The sequence below is a fragment of the Girardinichthys multiradiatus genome, chromosome 21 (assembly GCF_021462225.1).
Source record: "Girardinichthys multiradiatus isolate DD_20200921_A chromosome 21, DD_fGirMul_XY1, whole genome shotgun sequence".
Taxonomy (NCBI): domain Eukaryota; kingdom Metazoa; phylum Chordata; class Actinopteri; order Cyprinodontiformes; family Goodeidae; genus Girardinichthys; species Girardinichthys multiradiatus.
The window spans coordinates 24,065,866-24,085,930 of record NC_061813.1 but is presented as its reverse complement, the minus strand read 5'-3'; the positions used below and the strand labels follow the sequence as shown (position 1 = coordinate 24,085,930).

The 20,065-nt window shown below is 40.9% G+C and overlaps 1 protein-coding gene across 1 annotated transcript in view; it reads right to left on the bottom strand.

Moving 5' to 3' along the window:
* The window catches only part of pan3 (poly(A) specific ribonuclease subunit PAN3), a 29,439-nt gene extending 9,821 nt beyond the window's left edge, over positions 1-19,618 (bottom strand). Inside the window, exons 1-15 of the mRNA XM_047349542.1 lie at positions 18,946-19,618; positions 17,957-18,078; positions 13,330-13,402; positions 12,503-12,573; positions 12,252-12,393; positions 11,873-12,090; positions 11,395-11,499; positions 11,231-11,288; positions 10,284-10,445; positions 9,856-9,972; positions 9,503-9,604; positions 6,514-6,679; positions 6,213-6,300; positions 5,960-6,099; positions 1,942-2,071 (exon numbers count right to left, since the gene is read on the bottom strand). Of these exons, the coding sequence (XP_047205498.1) occupies positions 1,942-2,071; positions 5,960-6,099; positions 6,213-6,300; positions 6,514-6,679; positions 9,503-9,604; positions 9,856-9,972; positions 10,284-10,445; positions 11,231-11,288; positions 11,395-11,499; positions 11,873-12,090; positions 12,252-12,393; positions 12,503-12,573; positions 13,330-13,402; positions 17,957-18,078; positions 18,946-19,288 (2,037 nt within the window). The 5' untranslated portion in view covers positions 19,289-19,618. The remainder of the gene's footprint in view (positions 1-1,941; positions 2,072-5,959; positions 6,100-6,212; positions 6,301-6,513; positions 6,680-9,502; positions 9,605-9,855; positions 9,973-10,283; positions 10,446-11,230; positions 11,289-11,394; positions 11,500-11,872; positions 12,091-12,251; positions 12,394-12,502; positions 12,574-13,329; positions 13,403-17,956; positions 18,079-18,945) is intronic.
* Positions 19,619-20,065: the final 447 nt, after the last annotated feature.

The window sequence follows — 20,065 nt, the reverse complement described above, 5'->3', positions numbered from 1 at the left end:
GTCTGAGCAGCACTGCATCAACTTATATTTTAAAAAAAGGGATGTTTTTAATTTTGCAAACCTCTACATTTCTGTTCATGAAATTAAATACCAGTCTTGTGATCCTGTAAAAGCAAGATCCGAATCCAAAATGCTCAGATACAGGATAAAGTGCACACAGAGAAGCTGGGTTGGTGTTTTAGACCAGAATCCACGAGGGGAAGTAGAAGTGGGCATTCATCGTATCACTTGTCAAAAAAAGTTTCTCATGCAAAGAGTTTTGCTTAATCAGGACAAGGATAAATACCAATTAATTATGTTTGAAAACTCCAAAAGTGGCTGCATTGTTGGGATTCTTACTTTTACCATTTATTTCACTACTTTCCATGAAAAACAAAAATAATTTCAAAAATATAATTAAATGCAGGTACTGTGTGCAGTTCAGTGATAGAAATCACACTTCTTTACATAACTGGTGTCCTGAAGAAGCCTATTTAAAATGGGAATATTTTTTAAGAGCAGTATTTGTGTTTGTGGCGCTATAATTGCTGCAACATGCAGTCCCAGCCACAGTTACCTAAAAAAAGGAATGAAAAGGAGATATACAGGGTGGGCCATTTATATGGATACACCTTAATAAAATGGGAATGGTTGGTCATATTAACTTCCTGTTTGTGGCACATTAGTATATGTGAGGGGGGAAACTTTTCAAGATGGGTGGTGGCCATTTTGAAGTCGGCCATTTTGAATCCAACTTTTGTTTTTTTTTTTCAATAGGAAGAGGGTCATGTGACACATCAAACTTATTGGGAATTTCACAAGAAAAACAATGGTGTGCTTGGTTGTAACATAACTTTATTCTTTCATGAGTTATTTACAAATTTCTCTTTGTTTACAGCCATTGACATGTCGCCGAGATTAACAAAGATAGTGGGGCCATTCTTCATCAATGGAAACCTCAAGGCCACTGGATATGCAAAATTGCTACATGATGATGTGTTTCCCTCTTTATGCACTGAAGATGGCACGTTTCCTGAGTTTTTCCAGCAAGATGGAGCACCACCACATTATGGGTGTCAAGTCCGAGCATTCCTAGGTGAACAGTTTCCTGGAAAGTGGATTGGTCGTCGTGGGCCAGTTGAATGGCCCCCAAGGTCTCCCGATCTGACCCCCTTAGACTTTTATCTTTGGGGTCATCTGAAGGCAATTGTCTATGCTGTGAAGACACGAGATGTGCAGCACCTGAGACTACGGATACTGGAAGCCTGTGCTAGCATTTCTCCTGTGGTGTTGCTATCAGTGTGTGAAGAGTGGGAGAAGAGGGTTGCATTGACAATCCAACACAATGGGTAGCACATTGAACACATTTTATAAGTGGTCAGAAACTTGTAAATAACTCATGAAAGAATAAAGTTATGTTAAAACCAAGCACACCATTGTTTTTCTTGTGAAATTTCCAATAAGTTTGATGTGTCACATGACCGTCTTCCTATTGAAAAAACAAAAGTTGGATTCAAAATGGCCGACTTGAAAATGGCCACCACCCATCTTGAAAAGATTCCCCCCTCACATATACTAATGTGCCACAAACAGGAAGTTAATATGACCAACCAGTCCCATTTTATAAAGGTGTATCCATATAAATGGCCCACCCTGTAGTTTTATATTGTTATCCTAATAGCACCGCAAAATATGTTCATATCGCTCATCGCTGAGGGTAAGAGTAACTTCAGGCATGAAGAACAAACTGCATGTTTCAGGGGGTGTTCAAGGCAGTTATTTGACACATTCACACTAACATTTGGAAACTAACTGTAAGAGCAGACGCCAAAACATTTTAATAAACAATACAACATCCTGTAGTCAAACAATTTCCCTCCTAGCTTATTAAGTTCATTCCTGTCTGCAACCCAAGAATGTTTGATGCTGCCACGTTGATGCATTCATCAAGTTTCTTGTTACCTTTGCAAGGTCCTCCTCAATGACATCATTTCTCATCTGCGATGCATCGAGTTGCGTGTAGAACCGTGCTCCAATCATAGGCATGATGTCATTGACACTGCGCAGGCGAGACTGATCAGTCAGCAGGTACCTGCGTATGTGGAGAAAAAAAAAACAGACCAATGCAGCATAATCTCTACAGGTAAATGTAGGCAACGTCCGTTTTCTGCAAATTAAAATGGAAATAATTTTTTTGCATCAAAATGGTGTAACAGGTCATTACTTTAAGAGGTTATGAAGACATCTGGCAACTCAGGAGCAATATACAAAAAAATGAAAGGCCGTTGAACACTCACTTCTATGAAGTCAGTTCTATCATGTTTGATAGTCATTATGGGAAAATATATCCTATCTTAAAGTTAGAAGATATTTCACTGAAATGGAGCATATATGTCAGACCACAGCACACTATTTGACTTGTCACAGTTTAATATGACTTACAGAAATAATAAAATTATTAAATATCTGCTTAGAACTAGATGCTAAACTTAGTAAAATGTGGTGTTTCAGTAGCAGCAGCATATCTTCATCATCAGTGTTTATCAGTCATATTGAACATTGCATGAATTCCTAATATTTTCATGATAGTGATAATAAACTATCAACTCATCTTTTTAGTCTGCTGGAGGTTTCCGGAACTCTCACAACATTAAGCATTAAACCTACAAATTACAAGTGTAGCTTATAATGTAATTTTATTAAAAAACCATTATTTAAGTCACCGAGGTGGTTAAAAAAGCTCTGCGGTGGCAAGGCTTCGGGTGTGGATGAGATCCGCCCTGAGTACCTCAAATCTATGGATGTTGTAGGGCTGTCATGGTTGAAACGCCTCTTCAACATTGCGTGGCGGTCGGTGACAGTGCCTCTTCACTAGCAGGCTGGGGTGGTGGTCCCCCTTCATAAGAAGGGGGACCGGAGGGTGTGTTCCAACTACAGGGGGATCACACTCCTCAGCCTCCCTGGTAAGGCCTACGCCAGGGTATTGGAGAGGAGAGTCCAGCCGATAGTCGAAATGGCATCAGGAGGACCAGTGTGGTTTTCACCCTAGCCGTGGAACACTGTACCAGCTCTATACCCTCTACAAGGTACTCGAGGGTTCATGGGAGTTTGCCTAACCAGTCCACGTGTTTTGTGGACCCGGAGAAAGCATTCGACAGTGTCTCTCGTGGTGCCCTGTGGGGGGTGCTCCAGGAGTATGGAGTCGAGGGCCATTTATTAGGAGCCATCCAGTCTATGTACAAGCAGAGCAAGAGTTTGGTCCGCATTGCCGGCACTAAGTCGGACCTGTTCCCAGTGCATGTTTGACTCTGCCAGGGCTGCCCTTTGTCACTGGTCCTGTTCATAACTTTTATGGACAGGATTTCTAGGTGCAGCCAAGGGCTGGAGGGGGTCTGGTTTGGGGACCAGAGGATTTCGTCTCTTCTTTTTGCAGATGACGTGGTCCTACTGGCCCCCTCTAGCCAAGACCTACAGCATGCACTGGGGCGGTTCGCAGCCGAGTGTGAAGCGGCTGGGATGAAGATCAGCTCCTCCAAGTCCGAGGCCATGGTACTCGACCGGAAAAGGGAGGCTTGTCCTCTTCAGATTGGAGGGGAGTTCCTGCCTCAAGTGGAGGAGTTTAAGTATCTCGGGGTCTTGTTCACAAGTGAGGGAAGAATGGAGCGGGAGATCGACAGACGGATTGGTGCGGCTGCCACAGTAATGGGGGCGTTGTGCCGGTCCGTTGTGGTGAAGAGAGAGCTGAGCCAAAAAGTGAAGCTCTCGATTTACCGGTGTGTCTACATTCCTACCCTCACCTATAGCCATGAATTTTGGGTCATGACCGAAAGAACGAGATCACGGATACAAGCGGCTGAAATGAACTTCCTCCGTAGGGTGGCCGGGCACTCCCTTTGAGATAGGGTGAGGAGCTCGGCCATCCGGGAGGGGCTCGAAGTAGAACCGCTGTTCCTCCACATCGAGAGGAGCCAGTTGAGGTGGCCCGGGCATCTATACCGGATGCCTCCTGGATGCCTTCCTCGGGAGGTGTTCCAGGCACGTCCCACCAGGAGGAGGCCCAGGGGACGGCCCAGGACACGCTGGAGGGACTATGTCTCTCGGCTGTCCTGGGAACGCCTTGGGCTCCCCCCGGAGGAGCTGGAGGTGGTGTCTGAAGGGGGAGGGACGTCTGGGCCTCTGTGCCGAGTCTGCTGCTCCCGCGACCCGGTCCCGGAAGACGACAAGTACGAGTATTTAAGTGCTTTGTTTTATGCTTATAGTTGTTGTTCAGGGAAAGGAAAAAGATTTATTTTTAAACTATAATTTCTTATACAGTGATTTGCAAAAGTATCCATAGTTGAATTGATTCAAATTTTGTTACATTACAATCACACACTTTTAATTTGATGTTGTAAACCAAAACAAAGCAGCACACAATACTTATGTGGAAGGAAGATAACATGTTTTGTTTATATTTTCTCAAGTAAAAATCTGAAAAGTGTGGTGTGCATTTGTGTCCGGTCCCCCTGAGCCAATACTTGTAGAACCACCTTTAGCTTCAGTTACCCCTTTAAGTCTTTTGGGGTATGTATCCATCGGATTCGCACATCTAGAGACAGAAACTTTGGCTCCTTCATCTTTCCTAAATGGCCCAGGCTCAGTCAGTTCTGATAGAAGTCTTGCCACAAATTCTCAATAGGATTTTGATGGACTTTGACTGGGTCATACTTGCACTTTAATCTAAAAAATATTTCATAGTGGTCCTGGGTGTTTGTTTTGGGTTGATGTCCAGCTGGAAATGTGAAGCTCCAGCTGAGATCCATGTCTTTTTTCAGCTCCCAACAGGTTTTCTTCCAAGGCTGCCCAGTATCTACACAGGATGATGCTGGCTCCACCATGTTTTACCAGACTTTGTGTTTTCAGGGGTTTGTGCAGGACTAATTGGTCATCACGCATGGAATTTTGCAGGTAAGCAAAAAAACTACAAACAGGATTTTGTATGGCGTACAGTTGCTTTCTTCTTGTCACTTTTCCATATAGGTCAGACTTTTAGAGGTCATGCCTAATTGTTCCTCTGTTAAATTCTCCCACCCGAGCTACGGGTCTCTGCAGCTGCTCTAAAATTACAAAAGACCTCTCAACTTCTCCTCTAATGTTCTGCTTGACCGGCCTGTCATTTTAGACAGACAGAGATACGTTTTCTATCAGTGTATGTTAGATTTAACAGTGTTCTGCAAGACATTCAAAGGTATTAATCAGGTGATATCGAAAACCGGTTGCAAAGGATTTTATGGATTAGGAATCCCAATAAGTCACACTGAAGTATGTGGTTGTAATGTGGCAAATGTAAATAGCTCTAGATTATTTGATTGCGGTTTATCTATAGAAGCAGATCAGTATGAAAGTTTTAGGGGTGAAACTCTTGGATTTCAGTGTTTTCTAACTGGTTTAGTACGTTTGATAGAGGCTTGACCAACTACATAATGAATTTAATTTTTTTTAAAGTGTCACTTTTTTACGCAACATGACCTGAATAAACTGGTTATTTGTTTTTATTTTGATTGTGGAACTCATTTAAATTATTTCATGGGTTTTTATATGTGCACGCAATTTGCTTACGGAGAGTTCTGGATGCTGTTGAATAATGTAGGGAAAAATATTTTAAATATTCGTAAGTTAGAGGATGTATTTACTTATACATTCTGTGTTAAATAAAAATATGGCAAAATTAGTCAAATAAACTTTATCTTGTGGTCAAAGGAATCATTTGACTCGCAAATATTGCCAGCTTAAACCCTAAATTAGCTGTTTGAGAGAACTGTTCTTGTGGCAACTTAAACATGAACAAACTGTAACCTGTACAAGCAGCATTGCTCATCAGATACATTTTCTTTATATCGGAACTGCTTTGTAAGCTCGATTTCCTTTGAAGTGAACATTTGGGAAAACAGCACTGGAAGCGGTTTCTTGTGATCTACAGTATTCATATGCACCCTCTTACAGAATAAGGTTCTTGAGGTCTGAAGAGTAGTTTATAGACACCAGCTCCATGGCCTTCTGCAGGTTCTCCCTCTGAATCCCAGCCAGTGAATTACATGCCAAAGCCATCACCACCTTGCCCAGCGAAACCAGATCGGCTTGCTGCATGACAGAGAGACACAAATGCACAAATACTGATGCACTGTGCAACGTCTTCGACATGAAATCTAGATGTTGAGTATATTGCTGGATGAACTCTTGTATTAAATAAGTACCTGGTACTGAGGCATCAGGGCAAGATGATTGGTCTGACTGTTGTCAAAAGTTAGGACATCAAACACCCCGACGCAGTTCACCCGTAACCTTTAGATAAGAGACCAGTAGCTTCATTAGTTTGTATGCATGTCTTGAAAGTCTGGACCAAAGATAACAATCTCTGTTTAACACATTACTTTACAGGAAGCCTGATTTAAATAATACATGCAATACTGTTCTGTGGAAAGACTTTTAAAGGTGGGCAGTAGCAGGCTTTCCTAATAACACAGTTGCACTCTGATGTGCAATTAATGCCCATACCTGGTTTTGCCAGTGATGAGTATCTTGCTGGGGTCCATAACCCGACAAGCAAGACCAGCTGTGTGGATGGTCCGCAAGGCCGAGCTGAGCTGGACGATGTAGGCCCAGATCAGTGACTCCGGAAGAAGGCCTGCGTGCTGCCGCGGTGGTGGAGGTTCGTGTTGCCCTGCACAGGTATAAAAAGCTTTATCACACATAAACAGCCTGCAGGGTAAAAGGTTCTTCTGAACTAAACCACAAACTGTCTGCTTCGTCTGTAATCCTCAACAGAACCGTCTCTGAAAGATGCGATATCAGTGGTGCCCAAAAACCCCACATTTAATCAGTTTAAGTTAAAATAATAAAAACAAACTGAGCAAAATGATTAACAAGACTATGACCAGTAGTCAGCAACCAATTTAGTGTGAAGCGTGAACAAGGTAGGCATGTTTAAAGGAAGCTCATGGTTTATGACCTTTTATTTACCATCTCCAAACAGCCAATTCTTACCAACAACTATGGTAAATGTCAACAGGCAAGCGAAAGGCCGTGTACTGTAAGAAACCACAACAGGCTTTGGTCCCATAAGGCTGATAAGAATTTGAGCAGTTCACTTCATGTCTGGGGTGATTTGATTCTTATGTTTCTTCCGTATAGACTCTGTACTTGGAGGTTTCTTATCAGCAGACTAGTCCTGTGTCCGTATGGTTTTGCTTCCTCCTATCAGTCATTACTGCATGCAGCAAAAACAACAGTACCTACCTAGGATCACTTTCAGCCACCGTTTCCTACAAATCCACAAGTCCTTATTAAAATAAACTTGACAAGGAACTGTCAAACAACTGCAAACAGCCCCTCAAAGGAATATTTTGGCTTTTATGAAGTGAGGCTATGTGTCGTTATTATCAGTGGTACGTCTCTTAGCTGTGGTAGAGATAAGTGTAAGTTGCCATGCGTTTGTAGAAATGTGAAGAAATCCCTCAGAGCGGCAGATGGCAGATATTCAGACAACGATTTTCTTAGCCAAACAGCATCAATGTTGCAACGCCATTATGTTCACAGACTTGTTTTTATTTTATATTTTTTGGTATACCCTAAAAACACAGAAGTGAGCCATCCCACAAGATCCATTCAAAATAAATAAGTGATGTGCAAACTAATTTTTGAGGGATTAAAAGCTCTGATTTTCTCAGGGATACCATCACCACCCTGTGAGGTTTAGCATCTTGGCCAATAAAGATATAGAGTAACTGTGGACAACGAGGGCAGTGGAAATCTTTCCAAAAAATATTATTGGCATGAAGCATGTGCATCTACAGCACTTCTTGACACATAATTCACCTAAGCAGTCCTTTGCACACTAATTTGCACAGTGATTTCAAATCATTTCCAGTGTTTTCAACACTAAATCAGACCATTCATTCTGGGTCATTAAATTTTTCTCATCTGTCAGTACAAAATGACTACAATTTGAAGGCTCAAGGATGGCAGCATGCTTAAAGTTGCCTGGAATTAGATACATCAGTAGATGTTTTAAAACTTTTTTTTATGTATATAGTTTCAAAAGGACTTGTAAATAATTACGAGATGTGTTGTGCAAGTTTAATATTACAGACTTCAAAAGCAAAGATGCAAGTTAGCCTAACATTCAATTACCTTAACATTTTTTTAATGTATTTCACTTTTAAACTCCCAACTGCTTTGTATAAGACCCGATGTAAACTCCACATTTAACAGTGTAGAATTAAACTTTATTTTCTTGCAAAAGAGTCAGGTTGTTGTCCTACCCAGCAGACTGGGTTCGGTTTCGAATCAGAAAAAGGGATTAAGATGAGTAACAGTCAAAAAATGTGGATGTACTGTGCAGCTCCAACTATTTATTCTAGGACCAGAGGAGACGTCACACTGTGTGTGAGAGACAGCAGTCGGTGTTACGGGCCAATCCCTGATCTGGGCCACATCTCTGCAGGAAAAACAGCTTTTAACTAATATTTCAAAGCAAGGGCAAAAGGATCAGAGCTGACTGTATTTAGCACCTAAAATTAGCACTTAGCATTCCTAATTTAGCATAATTCGAAAGAATCAGAAATCAAAAGCATGTAACAGAGCAACTTTGAAGTAATACTTTCAGCTTCCTGTAGTCTGTTGACATCTCCTCCTTTGTTCAAAAGCAGCAACATGACAGAACAGCCAACACACGGCTGTAGACTGTACAGCTTCCTTTCTAGAAGCGTCGTCTTTAGAAGCCTCGCTGGTTCTGAAAATAGCTAACTTCTTCACTCAGTAACAACTTCCACACCAAAGAGTGTTGCTGTCAGCGCCAACTGTTAAAGCTAAGCTACGGGCCGATCCTTGATCAGGACCTGTCAAGGCTAAAAATCACAGGATTACAATCACTAGCATCAATCCAACTCACCAGGATCATTTCGGAGCAAATGTGACAGAGCACTTAAGAGTTAATAAGGTGAAATTATTCAGTCAGGAGCCTCAACCAACCTAACTTTAGGGCAGTTTCACAAATGTTCTTTAGCTGAGAAAACCTCTTACTTAATCATGTTTTTTTTTTTTTTTTACAAAAATTTTTATTATTCAGCAAAATAGAACTGGACTAGCTATTTGCCTTCACTGGTTGAGGATTTTTTTTACCTTCATACAATATACGTAATCTGTTTCACAGAGACAGACACTGACAGAAAATTCACAGAAACTCAAATAAAAAAAGCCAACTATTCCTGTAAGACTCAAATTAGACCATTAATTACATCTCTCTCGCAATTTCGTGTATTTTATTTGTAAAACATTACATGTGTGTGCAACATAAGCTGGCTTACATGCAACACCTCCAAGAAAAAAACGCATAAATAGACGTGAGGTAATTACCGCACTCTGAAACAAGTAAACAACAGCTGAATATGTGAAGCTGAGTGATGATGTGCAGTGCCTGAGGTGAAGCTGGTTCTATTTTAGAGCAAAGGCGGAACGTTGTCAAAAAATAAAAATAAAAACTCACCCCACTTCCTCTTTGTGAAGTACGAGTCTGCCGCTGGGTCATTAAAATGCCTGCTGAACATTGTTTCTGCACCTGCGTGGAAGTCGTACGAGAAGACCAATGCTGGAGGGGACAAAACAAGTGGAGAACACAAAAGTTAGAACACATTGTTATAACATAACTAAAGAAATAAGGTACTCCTCCTGACCTGAAAACACATAACAGCTGAATTCTACAACAAAACTCCATCTTTATGTCAGCAGTCAACAATTACAAGATTTCAGCCTGAAACACATTAAAAAAAAAGACGTTTTATAAAAACAAATATGCACACACGAGACATGTACTGTAAACTAATAAAAGCACACACTCACAGTGGTCTCCAAAGGCCTTTGTGGTGAAGACCTCTCTAAGTGTCACGGTGTTCGAGTGCTGAATTTTCTTCCACATGTCTACCAGCATCATGCACTTTGTATTAACAAGGCGGAAACCTGGTCAGTTACAAAACACAGGAGAGAAACAAGACATTTAAACACATCAACAAATGTCTTTCACCATACCAACTGCCTAGGACACATTTAGGTTTGATGACCAACAGAATTCATCTTTATTGTGAAGAGGGAAACGAAACACCAGCATTGAATGGTTCATAACTTCACGCTTGAAACATTTGCAGCACCCAAATTATCTCTAAAGAACAGAACAAAATCAATACCATAGTAAATTAGCTGACAAGGCAGCAATGTTTCATGTTCTGTGCATTGTTTCGGTGTAAGATTTACCCTCTCGCGACATTTATTACCGTGTATTCTCCTCAGGCAGTATGGTAGGTCATCCTTGCTGTTGACCGCCTTGTAGCAGGAGGTGATGTAGCTGAAGTTGCTGGTTTTCTGCATACGGTTAGGTGGGGGGAGAGGCTCGAGGGGGAACAGGCTGTGGTAGCTGTCTACCTCCGATGGTACGTCTAGCGGGAAAAATCAGGACACAGGTTACACACGCAAAGACAAGGTGTTCCTTGAAACGCTCAGTTTGTCACGTTACATCCAGTCTTCAATGTATTCCATCATGATTTTATGTGATAGACCAGTACAAGGTGGTACCTGTTACATGGTTTTCAATATTTTATTCCAGGTTTGCAGTTATTCTGTAGTTTTTTTAATGATGTATTGAAAAAAGCTGTGTGAAATGTTCAAAGCTTGGCATATATTTTATAGCCTAACCCTGCTTTGAGCTTCTCCGGAAATCCCCGGAACTCCCTTTTCAGCTTTTTATTAGGGATAATTTTAGAAACCCATAAACGTGGCCCTTCCTTCCACTTTACACATGCACTACTTTGTATGACTCTATTACACAAAATCCAAAAATTAAGACATGAAGATTTGCAGTTGTAACATGCCAAAATGTAAAAAGGATCAAGGGGCGTGACTACTTTAAGGCACTGCAGCTACAAATAAAATGCTTAAAAATTCTCCAACATTTAATCCTGTTTTCATTATCAGAATCAGAATCAGAAAAGCTTTATTGCCAAGTACGTTTTTGGACATACAAGGAATTTGTTTTGGCGTAGTTGGTGCAATACAGTACAAATTAAACAGTATAAACATATCTACAATATAATATAAATATATGTACACAGTTTATAAAAAGAACACTTAAATTAGACTGATTATAATTATTTTATAAAAGAAAGAAAAACTGTTATTTATCATTGGTTCTCACATCCACCCACAAAGAGAAATGCCAGTTTACCTGGGTTCTCTGAGTGGTCAATTTGGGCCATGGTTATCAGATGTCTGTGAATCAGCTCCTGATGAAGGCAACACAAAAAGGGGGATTATTACCAGGGATCTCCAACACAAAAGCAAAGCAACACGCTGCTTGGTGAAACAACGAAGAGGACCATTGAGTGATACCTGTCGGAGCTCATCAACCATGAAGAAGGACGGCGCATTGGCTTTTGGTTGCATGTAAGCCACATGGGGGGCAGTGGGGGGGTAGATATGGAAGGTAGGAAACACCTGCAAAGAAACCAGAAACCAGAAAGCCCTGTTTCTCATTTATCATGAAATGAAAACCATGCAGATACAAACTTTATTTCCCCGCCCCCGCAACCCACCCCCCCCACACATATGGACTCCTCAAACTATGCAAATGAAGGAGGAAACAACAATTGATCTGAATCAGGTGTTTGGTAGTTAATGCATGAAACAAAAATCACACTTTAACACCTAGGAGCCCAGAAATAACTCTACAGATGCAAGTTTACCATAATCGACAGGACAAAATTAAACAAAATCTCGGTGGTAGGAGTTCAGATTTAAATGTGCTGCGTCTTTCTGTGGTTGCTAAGGACATAAATGATATTTCAGGGGGTTCCCTTGCTTTTCGTACCATCCCTGCCATTGGCACTGGGGTGTTGTCTGTATAGAAGTACGTTGTCCCCCCGACGGTCTCTTTCTGAATGATGTGAGCGCCCTGATCGGACGCAGTGGTGGGCACCATGTAGTTGGCAGGGTTTGGGGTGTGACTCCGTCGACGAGGGGCAGGTGAGGTGTGAGGTGTGATCTTTGGGGAGTGGAGAGGAGATGATCCAGCGGACAAAGACATACCTAAGAAAAAATATTTCATAACACTTATGAAACATTGTCCTAAACAGGCAGCATATTCACTGCTTGAAACTGTTACCTTGCAGGTTAAACTATAAAATTATACAAAAGCATATAGAAAAAATAATGACCTATAAGGCATTTTACAGAAAAAACACCTTCACCTGGCGCCAAAGCAGCTGTGGAGCCTCCGAGACCAGGATGAGCAAAGAGCGGAGAAGGGTAGGTCTGAACTGCAGACTGCGTCATGGCAGCCATGCGCGGGGCGCCTTTAGGGATGAACTCACTCGCTGCGGGGTTAGGAGCCTAATTCCACCAGTCAAATATAGAAGAATTACATAGACAACAAAGGAGGTGAGAATGAGGCCAAGGCTCCAAGAACCTACTTATATAAAGTACCGATTTGTTTGCTCACCTTTCTCCTCTGGGCAAGGCTAAGAGCAGCAAAATCACTGAACAGTGGCGAAGTCGAGGAGTTCACTGGATCTGTCAGGGATCAAGAGTTACAAATTGAGAGGAGGCGGTTTCAATAATCTGAAGGCAAGTGTTGTCTACTACACAGCTGCTCTGTTTGGGGAACCTGCACATTTAAAGCAGCCTTTAAGGCCTTAGGCACAGCCATCCATGCTGCTGGTTTTCAGTCAGGAACTCAAAAACAAAGACAATTAAGGCTTAGCTGTTAAACTGCAGGCTGGATATAGAAGATGAAGCAAAAGATCACATAATGATAACCATTTTCAGCCTCATTCAATTTATGTTCATAATGTTTTCAAGGCAATGAGACCTTGTGCTTGTTTTGTTCAGATAATTCTTCAATTATCTAATAATCTCATTTAATCAAGATATCGAGCTTTTTAACTTGTTTTGTCATGAGAACAGCATCATTATCTCACTTTCTAATTATGATGATTATTTTGAAAGAATAACCAGCTTTACATTATGCTGAGATTCTAAAAATCTCAAGCTTGCTTTAGTTATAATTTGATCATCTAAAGATAGAAGTAGATTTGATGTGACACTAGCATCATGATCTCGTTATATTAAGATACCAACATCTCAAGCTTGTTTTTGTCTTTAAAATCCCTACACATAATTAGTCAGACTCTTCCACTCTGGAAAACCAAACAAGGAGAAGAATCGGAAAACAAGTATGTTTTTTCATACTTCTCCAAACCTAGGAACGATTAAAAGCAAATTGCACACGTTTCCGTACGTTGCAAGAACTTTGTCAGGGTGTCTTACCATGAGCGCTGTGGCTGAAGTTCTTGGCACCATCATTGAGAAGACTGGGAGAGCTGCTGCTGGTAGTCATTCGCTAAAAACAGCAGCATCAACAGTAACAATTGTCATACCAACAAAAGAACTGGAACATTTATGCGCATTATGAACTCATCTATGAACATTTAACAATGTCAAACAGTATCCAGAACTTATAATACAGCCAAACGATGTATATAGAACTAGTTTTAATCAGTGTGAAGCAACCTGAATATACATGAATTAGGCTCAAGGCAATGTTTTCAAAAATCTATGTGTAAATCCATGTCGTGGGTTTCCAACGTAGCATCCATGCATAGTAAACAGATTAAACAGGCAAGCTGACAATGTAAACTCTTTCATACTTTTTTTAATGCAAAAAAAGGTTAAATAAAAAAAAATTGATGCTTTCAACAAAGCATTAAAATTAAGTAAATGAAATATCAAATTAATCTCATTTATTGACATATAACACCAATTTCATTTGTCTAACAGAATTAAACTGAAGAGCAAAATCAAGGGCAGAAAAGTACATTCAAGCTTAGAAACCATTTTTGTGAAATAGTTGGAGAGAAGGTTTGAACTGATTCTGATTACTACATTGTTTTGACATAAAAGAAGAAGGAATGGTTTAAGTTTTTTATTTAATAAAACCGAGAAGTGTGGCATGCATGTGTTTTCTGGCCGATTTTTTTTACATCTAATTAAAATCCAGTGCAACCATTTCCTTTCAATTCAATTCAATTCAATTCAGTTTTATTTATATAGCACCAATTCACAACACATGTTGTCTCAAGGCACTTCACAACAGTAAGGTACATACATTCCAAATAATCCTAACAATTGAACAGTGCAGTCGGAGTTAGCTTTTTATTCAAATTGGATAAAAAGTTTTTCTATCTAAGGAAACCCAGCAGATTGCATCCAGTCAGTGACTTGCAGCATTCCCTCCTCCTGGATGAGCATGTAGAGACAGTGGACAGTGATTGGCGTTGACTTTGCAGCAATCCCTCATACTGAGCATGCATGTAGCGACAGTGGAGAGGAAAAACTCCCTTTTAACAGGAAGAAACCTCCAGCAGAACCAGGCTCAGTGTGAGCGGCCATCTGACACGACTGACTGGGGGTTTGAGAGAACAGAACAGAGACACAAAAAGAACAAAGAAGCACTGATCCAGGAGTACTTTCTATGGGAAGGAAAAGTAAATGTTAATGGATGTAGCTCCTTTAGTCGTTTCACCTAGAAAGAAAGAACAGATAAACTCTGAGCCAGTTTTCAAGGTTAGAGTCTGAAAGAGAGCACATAGAGTTAGTTACAGTTAAGCTCAGTCAATTTCCATGTCTAGGAGAGAGAAAGGGTTAAACACTAAAAGACAGGGCTATGTGGATCATCGGTAGAGGGTGAGCATTCAGTTGTTGCTAGCAGAAGCTCGGACGATTCCCCTCTCCAGAAAGGTGTCACAGGCAGACACAGAGCCAGGCCAGGTGTAGCTTCTAGGAAGAGAAAAGAGAGAACATAAAGTTAAAAGCTGAAATAACAGCAAATAATGCAAAATTGGAGAGTAGTGTGAGAATGTAGCGAAGAGGGTGAAAGTTGTCATTATGTCCTCCAGCAGCCTAAGCCTATAGCAGCATAACTACACAGATAGTTTCAGTTCAGATTATTTAGTTAAACGGCGCTTATTTACAACAATGTCGTCTCAAGGCACCCCACAAAGGGTCCCTCTGATGGTCATTGTTATACTAAAAACCACAAGGATTGGGATACCTCCCTCTGTCAGACTGATTATAACCATTGGAAAAGAGAAGGGGTCAGACAGGTAGCAGAAATGGAGGGTGTGTTTGCACCTCAACCATAACTGAGCCGGTTTAGGCTAAACCCGACTCCCCCTTACTCCAACCAACAGGGAGGGAGGAAGGCTCCCTCCCGGATAAACTAAGCCACTCTAACTATAAGCTTTATCAAAAAGGAAAGTTTTAAGCCTAGCCTTAAAAGTAGACAGGGTGTCTGCCTCACGGACTAAAACTGGGAGCTGGTTCCACAGGAGAGGAGCCTGATAACTAAAGGATCTGCCTCCCATTCTACTTCTAGAGACTCTAGGAACCACCAGTAAACCTGCAGTCTGAGAATGAAGTGCTCTGTTAGGAACATATGGAACAATCAGATCTCTGATGTATGATGGAGCTAGATCATTAAGGACTTTATATGTGAGGAGGAGAATTTTAAATTCTATTCTGGATTTAACAGGGAGCCAATGAAGAGAAGCTAAAATAGGAGAAATATGATCTCTCTTTTTAATTTTCATCAGAACTCTTGCTGCAGCATTTTGAATCAGCTGAAGGCTTTTAACTGCATTTTGTGGACATCCTGATAGTAAAGAATTACAATAGTCCAGCCTTGAAGTAACAAATGCATGGACTAGTTTTTCAGCATCACTCCTGGATAGGATATTTCTAATTTTGGCAATGTTCTGGCGGTGAAAGAAGGAAATCCTAGAAACCTGTTTAATATAGGATTTAAATGACATGTCCTGGTCAAAAATAACACCAAGGTTTTTTACTTTATTATCAGAGGTCAATTTAATGCCATCCAGGTTAAGTGATTGACTAAGCAGTTTCTTTTTTAAAGACTCCGATCCAAAGATGACAACTTCTCTCTTGTCTGAATTTAGAAGCAGAAAATTTAAAGTCATCCAAGTTTTTATATCTTCAAGACATGCTTGTAGTCTATCTAACTGGTTTGGCTCATAAAGATTTATGGATAAGTAAAGCTGAGTATCATCAGCGTAACAGTGAAAATTTATCCCATGCTGCCTGATAATTTGACCTATTGGAAGCATATATATAGTAAAGAGAATTGGCCCAAGTACTGAACCCTGTGGTACTCCACAACTAACCCTGGAGTTTAAAGATGATTTATCATTTACATGAACAAACTGGAATCTGTCAGACAAATAAGATTTAAATCAGCCTAGCGCTGTTCCCCTGATCCCTACAGCATATTCCAGCCTTTTTAAGAGAATATTCTGATGGACGGTATCAAATGCAGCACTGAGATCTAACAGGACAAGTACAGACACAAGTCCATTATCTGAGGCCATAAGAATATCATTAGTGACTTTCAGCAGAGCTGTTTCAGTGCTATGATGAGCTCTGAAGCCTGACTGAAACTCTTTAAACAGGTAATTGCTGTGTAAATGCTCACACATTTGATTAGCAACTATTTTCTCTAGAATTTCACATAAGAATGGAAGATTGGATATAGGTCTGTAATTTTTCAAGTCATCTCGATCAACTTTCAGAAGTTGCATATTTAGTAAATGCATTTCACCTGTGTGTAATTAGGTATCTAAAGACAACTGCCCTGTGACGGTCTTAGAAGTTTGTTAGAAAAGATGTGTGAACATCACAAAGACCAAGGAACACAGCAGAGAGGTCAGGAAGAAGGTTGTGGAAAAGTTTCAAACAAGCTTAGGTGACAAAACGATATCCCAAGCTTTGACCCTCTCACAAAGCTTCGTTCAAGAGTTTGTCAAAACTACAAACCTACCAAGACACTGCGGCCCACCTTCACCATCAGGTCAGGCAAAGAGAGCATTAATCAGAAAAGCAGAAAAGAGCCCACCCCTAACTCTGGAGAGATCAGGTGGGAAAATCAGCAGAAGTAAGGATTAGCTGTGCACTCCACAAATCTGACATTTATGGAAGAGCAGCAAGATTTCTGAATGGTTGAAAGAAAGCTATAGGAAGTCCATTCTGCAGTTTTGCTGTGCCTTCGTGCAGGAGACGCAGCAAACAAGTGGAACACGTTGCTGACACCCACGGTTTAGATCAAAGACAGTGTTTTAGAAAGGTTCCGTCAACATGATCTATGCTCACGATCTCTCTCCCTTATATCTAGCTAAATTTGAGTAATTTCACGAACCACAACAGGCAAAAATGTCAGCCTCTAGACATTTAAAGCTCGTAGAAGCATATGCCCAAGACTTGTAAACGCAATGAAAGGTAATTCTACAAAGTACTGACACAAGGCTGCTGAATACATACGCATGCCCTAATTTTCCACTTTTAATTTACAGGATTTTTGAAAATCCAGAATCACTTTTCCCCCTAAGTTACAATTATAGACTCCTTTGTGTTTAACACACAAAATTAAAATGAGGTACACTGAAGTTGTTACCTGACAACATGTGAAAAGGTCCACAGCTATTGATGACTGATGCTTACTAGACTTAACTAAAACTGTAAACTAAAAAGTAAAATTTCAGAATGGTAATAAGAGAGCCTAACTGTGTAATGTTGTCCTCTATGTATTTATTCCTTTTACAACCAGTATATTTTTTAATCCAAGTAACCCACTCTAAATGGTTAAACATCTGAGCTAACATTTTATTAAAACACACAGACTTAAGAATTTGCCATGAGAATAAATGTGGCACTGGTGTAACAAATAGTTAAACTCCACTTTGTATCCTCGGATGACACAAACGATGTTCTGAACAGCAGGTGCCTTTAAATGCATTTTCTAGCACCTTTAGTAGCAGCTCACAAAAGTAAACAACATAAAAAGCATTTACAACTTCAGCTGAATGTTGAAATATATGTGTTGTACCTGCATCATTGTATACTTCGACTCTGCCGGGCTTCCGAACCCATTGACACCAATGAAGCTGCTGCTGAAGTAGGAGTTGGTGAGACTGGCATCGCTGAGACCTGGACCCTCCAATCCTGGGACTGTAGATGACAAAACACAAAATATAGCTAATACTGACTGAAGCCAGATTATTATAACCTGTAGTTACCTCTGAACTGAGGTCCCAACAGTGATTACTATGAGGCTGTGTAATTACCCACTTACAGAGCTAATTATAAAGCATGTAAACACTGCACGGAAACTCTTCCGGAGACTGCCACAAGGCGATATGAAGTAGATCTCAAAACGAAGTTTCCACTGGGAGTTACTGATTTCTGTGCTTGAGTTTAAGCTGGTCCAGACAAACGCTACTACACACTGAAACATTTAAATAATTGTTTACCCTCACAAAGGAAGCCACCAGAAAGCAAAAACAATGACATGAAGGCAGCTAGCACTGACATGCTAATGAGAGAGCTTTTATTTAAAATAAATCTATATATTCGCTTAATAATAATAAAAAAACTGTGATATAACCAACACCACACGTATTAACATTTATATACACAATGGAAGCGAGGCCAGAAGTGAAAAAAGTTTGATAAACAATCAAACAAGCTAGTTTAGCTAATGCTAACTAGCTAATAGCTGCCCACCCAGCTGTCATACAAAAACAACAGGCCTCAATCTGAGCTCCAGAGGTATAATTTGTTTTACAGCCTCTAATAGCGGAGCCAGCTAGCAGAGCATGAAGACAGATCTTTTTCACAAGATAGCTAAAGAATACAGTAGCAGCTATCTGCGTTGTAAAGAGTTTCTGTCTGCAAGTTAAATGTCAAGGATGCTGTTCTAAAGTGAAAAGGCCCAGCGTAATCCACGGACTAAATTTAAACATAGCTCCGGGAGGCCCTTTGGAAAAGTCTGGCTAAATCAGCCCACCCGTGTGTGGCTTTGCTTAGTTTACTTACTGGTCAGCAGCTGCCCCTCCATAGTCGTGCCTGCAGGCCCCAGTGCTTCGCTTTTCTTTGACACTCCGGTCCCTCCACCGCCTGGGATGGCCGCTGCCGCCGTTCCGCCGAGGGAATACCCCACTGGCGTCCCGCCACCTCCGGCCATTGGCAGCGGGATGGGGCTGCCACCGCCTCCGTGCAGCGACATGCTTCCCATGGAGGGATCCTCGTGCAGGAACTGGCACTCATCTCCGTAAAAGCAGGTTTTGTCTTTCGCGTAGTATCGGCAAAACTTCACCTTGACACTGGGTATCCCGGCACCCCCGAGCGGAGCAGCGGAAGGTGGGAGTCCACTGTTCATGGCACCGCTGCTGCCGCTGCTGCTGCCGGAAGATACTCAACCATAGAGGAGACGCGGAGAGCTAGCGTGCTAGCCAGCTACTTTACAAACACTTTCCCCTCAAAGCAACGGATCGAAATCAGTTCAGCTCACGGAAAACATTTAGTACCTCGCATTGTGAATATAAAATGCATTTCGTTCTAAGTAAATATGACTGCATACGTGAGATCCTGCTCGTTGTTGTTGTCGCTATCCATGCAGCTGCCTTCTTTGCAGAGTAGCCTGTTGTTTTCTGCTTGCACTCTGGCTGCTAAGCTCCAGAGCAGCGAGCATGGCTCTGCATCCTGGGTACAGCAGCGGTTCACCGGCTGCAAACACATCTTACAGTAGTCATATCTACAGCAACTACTAGGATTTACTGCTTTGTTTTTATTCGGATTTTTTAAATGAATTAATATTAAGAAAAAGGATGCACTTTAAAAGCACTACATTAACATGTGGTGCAAATATGGTTTAGGAAAAAAGTATGTTAAAAGTAACTGAATAGATTATATTATTGTCAGAGCCGGCCCAAGTCATTCTTAAACATTGTTACCAATCTCAGTAAATACAGCTGCTATTGGCTGTCCTAAAAGCTGTCAATTGACGTAATTCCCATGAAATGAGATAACATCTCTATTGTTATAGTCACTTTTTACAAAGAAATAACGAAATTGCAAGTAAAGTCAACTTAAAGTGAAGCATGATAGTTAAAAAAGTGCACAGTAATAATACAAAATAGGAATATAAAAATGGAAA